The following is a 3027-nucleotide window of genomic DNA, read 5'->3' on the forward strand; positions in this document are numbered from 1 at the left end:
CTAAATGCGCACACGCACTAGTCTAGACTTCACGTAATGTATGCGTGCACTCTGTAGGGATGTTTTGAATGGTTTTTGCAAAATACTCGATAATGTCAAATCGCACATCGTTAAAACAACAATTACGATATTATTGCAGACGATATATATCGCACACCCCTAGATCCAATGATGCAATAAATTTATATGATGCCATAATAACCCAATCTTAAAATCGTACAGATTTGCTTATTTAAATCCAGATGGCGACATTATTTCTGAGAGCAGAGGAAGTTTAATTTCTTACTCTTTTTCTCCCCGGCGCACCGTCTTCTGATCCACCTCACACTCTTTCATCTTCCAGTCCATGATGTATCCGATCAGAGGACAGGTGACCAGACACAAGAGCTGCAGCGTGCCGAAGACGGACGAGTAGAAGCTCACTGGAAGTTTAAATACATATTGTATAAAAGTATTAAATATATATATGGCCCTGAAACGTTCTTGGTGTCATTCACAATTACATTTATGACACTATCAGACTAAGAAAGGTTCATCTCACCTTTATTCTCAGCTTCCTGCAGCAGTTCTTCAGAGGCTAAACAAGACAGAAACGCTTTTTAAGTCACCTGAACAGAAGGCAGCTTTAATGAATACAGTGATAAGGTGTAGGTTTGGTAGCTTGGCTTACGGTGCTCCTCTCCGTGGGTGACCAGGAACTCGACCATCTTGTTCATGGCTCCCATAAAGAAGATGATTCTCAGCTGAGTCATTCCCATAGTGACCAGGCTCCACAAAAAGATGGGAGAGAACACGGAGCGCTGGAACGGGACCGAAGCTGAGAAACAGATTTCCAGGAGTTCGTACGTTATATTTCACATCATCTGCTACACGTTCACACAACTGTAACAAACGGTCTCAAAATGTATCACTCCGTCTCAAGGTGTCTTACATTGTGCATCCTGAGCTACAGCTGGCCGTTTCTCCATTTCTCCTGTCGCCTCTTCAACAGATAATTTGTGGTTTTCAGCTGAATGCATCTTTTTCCTACTAAATGGTTACAAAAGGAAGGAATTATTATTCATAAATCAAGATTGTAACTGATTACATGTAATCAGATTCCAAAAATTAAGTACTTGCAATTAGATTATATTACATTTTAAAATACTCATAATCAGACTACAGTTACTTTTTTATTGATTACATTTATAGAACGGATAGTTCCGGTCCTTGATTCTGATTGGCTGAGCCAAGTTCAAAGCTGTTGTAAATTACTCTACAAAGTAACATACACCTTTGTTTACGTTTGTGTGTTGCTCGGCAACCACTTTGTTGGAACCACATTCACTGTAAACCACGGCTTCACGGGGCTTATTGCTTTATTAATTCACACAAGAGCCATAAATTATTCATAATTTATTGATTCTCCCTAATTCCTCTTTTTCATATTTTAAATGTTCCTTTCTAAAATAGCCTACACATGACATGCAGGTAAACACATAAAATATTTTATTTTTTTAGTGTTTAATTTTGATTAATTTTATTTTTAAAAATATTTATTTTAATTGTACATTTTTATGATTTAATTAATTATTAGCTTTTCATTAAACTCACAAACGAACCCCAGTTTTTAAGAAACCTCCACATAATGTAATGTTTAGCGCACTTAATGTTGTTAATAACAATGAATGGAATGTATTTTCAATCTCTTTGTATTTTTATATCAATATGGTACAAGATCTTATTTAAATCAATGTGATAAATGTGTATCGTCAAAACTAATCAAACAGTAGTCCAATTATATAACCTAAAATGTGTAATGTAATAAATTATGTTACTAACTACAATTTTTGTAACGGATTATAATTTGTAAGTAATCTACCCAGCTCTGAAGGCTTCAGTGATTCCCTCTCAAAGAGGGTAATGGTTAGGCTGGCCGTTTTTTAGTAACATTACATGTCTGTTTTCAGAGTAATCTTTGAGGTTTATATAGGTTAACAGGACTTGTACTAACTTCTCAATCTCTTCTGGTGTAGCAAAGCCTTCTGCTGGCCAGTTCATGAAACAGTTGAGAAAGACCAGAGCTGCCAGGCCGGCCCACATCCACATGATAACAGTAAACGACACCCCAGCATCATATATCAGCTGGAGAAAGAGAGAGACACACAAAGAGGAGATGTAATATTGATGAGTTTGTCCCATTTGTATGACATGCTTGATTGCATGATGAAAAAAAAACAAAGATTTTGCTCGTCTGCAGCGTCTGGTTGATGGTTTTAGGTCTGAATGAGGCTGAAGAAAGTGTTGTAACAATGGGTTCAGCTTGACAAAATGTCAAAGAACAACACGGTCCTAATAACATCTATTCTTTAGAGTCATACAGACACAGTGACACTCCCTGTTTTAACAGGTCAGCACGTTCAGTACACTACACGTTCAGGAGTTTAGATTTTTTTTTAAAGAAATTACTTCTATTCATCAAGGATGCTTTAAAAAAAAAAAGGGTAACACTTTCTATGAAGCCCGTATTTATAATACATTATAAGGGTATTCTTAAGGCATTATAATGAATGCATAATGCATTATAAAAAAACTTATATGTTATATCAACTCATGAATAATCATAACATCAATTATAATACATCATAATACTTACGTATTTGTGGTTATACGTTTAAGAGTATGATTATTTATAACACACAATGAACACCATATAAAATCTATTTTTACATTTATAATGGACTATATATCTTGACATTGTTTATTTAAGATCTGCACAGTATCTTACTACAGCTTGTGAGTGGTTAGATGTTGAGTGTTATTTGAGTGTTTCCTGTGGAGCTAATGTTAATTAATTGATGTGAGCTGAATACTCCAACTGAAAAAAATGCAATGTTTTATATGGTTACATTTTATTTTGATGGCCCCCTTAATCAATCGACTATAAGCAACTCTGCAACTACATGCCAACTAACTCTCATTAGAGTATTAGTATGCTCAAGAATGATAGAATCTAGTATGGTAGAATAAGTTGACGTACTTGCAAAG

At 35.2% G+C, this 3027-nt stretch overlaps 1 protein-coding gene across 1 annotated transcript in view; it reads right to left on the reverse strand.

Annotated features, from left to right (window-relative positions):
* Nucleotides 1–3027, reverse strand: part of slc43a1a (solute carrier family 43 member 1a) — a 20250-nt gene that overhangs the window by 8094 nt on the left and 9129 nt on the right. Inside the window, exons 7-11 of the mRNA XM_016549415.1 lie at nt 1994–2124; nt 932–1029; nt 671–817; nt 542–577; nt 287–422 (exon numbers count right to left, since the gene is read on the reverse strand). Coding sequence (XP_016404901.1) covers nt 287–422; nt 542–577; nt 671–817; nt 932–1029; nt 1994–2124 — 548 coding nt within the window. The remainder of the gene's footprint in view (nt 1–286; nt 423–541; nt 578–670; nt 818–931; nt 1030–1993; nt 2125–3027) is intronic.

Source organism: Sinocyclocheilus rhinocerous, unplaced genomic scaffold (genome assembly GCF_001515625.1).
Source record: "Sinocyclocheilus rhinocerous isolate Xijiao unplaced genomic scaffold, SAMN03320098_v1.1 scaffold1696, whole genome shotgun sequence".
NCBI lineage: Eukaryota > Metazoa > Chordata > Actinopteri > Cypriniformes > Cyprinidae > Sinocyclocheilus > Sinocyclocheilus rhinocerous.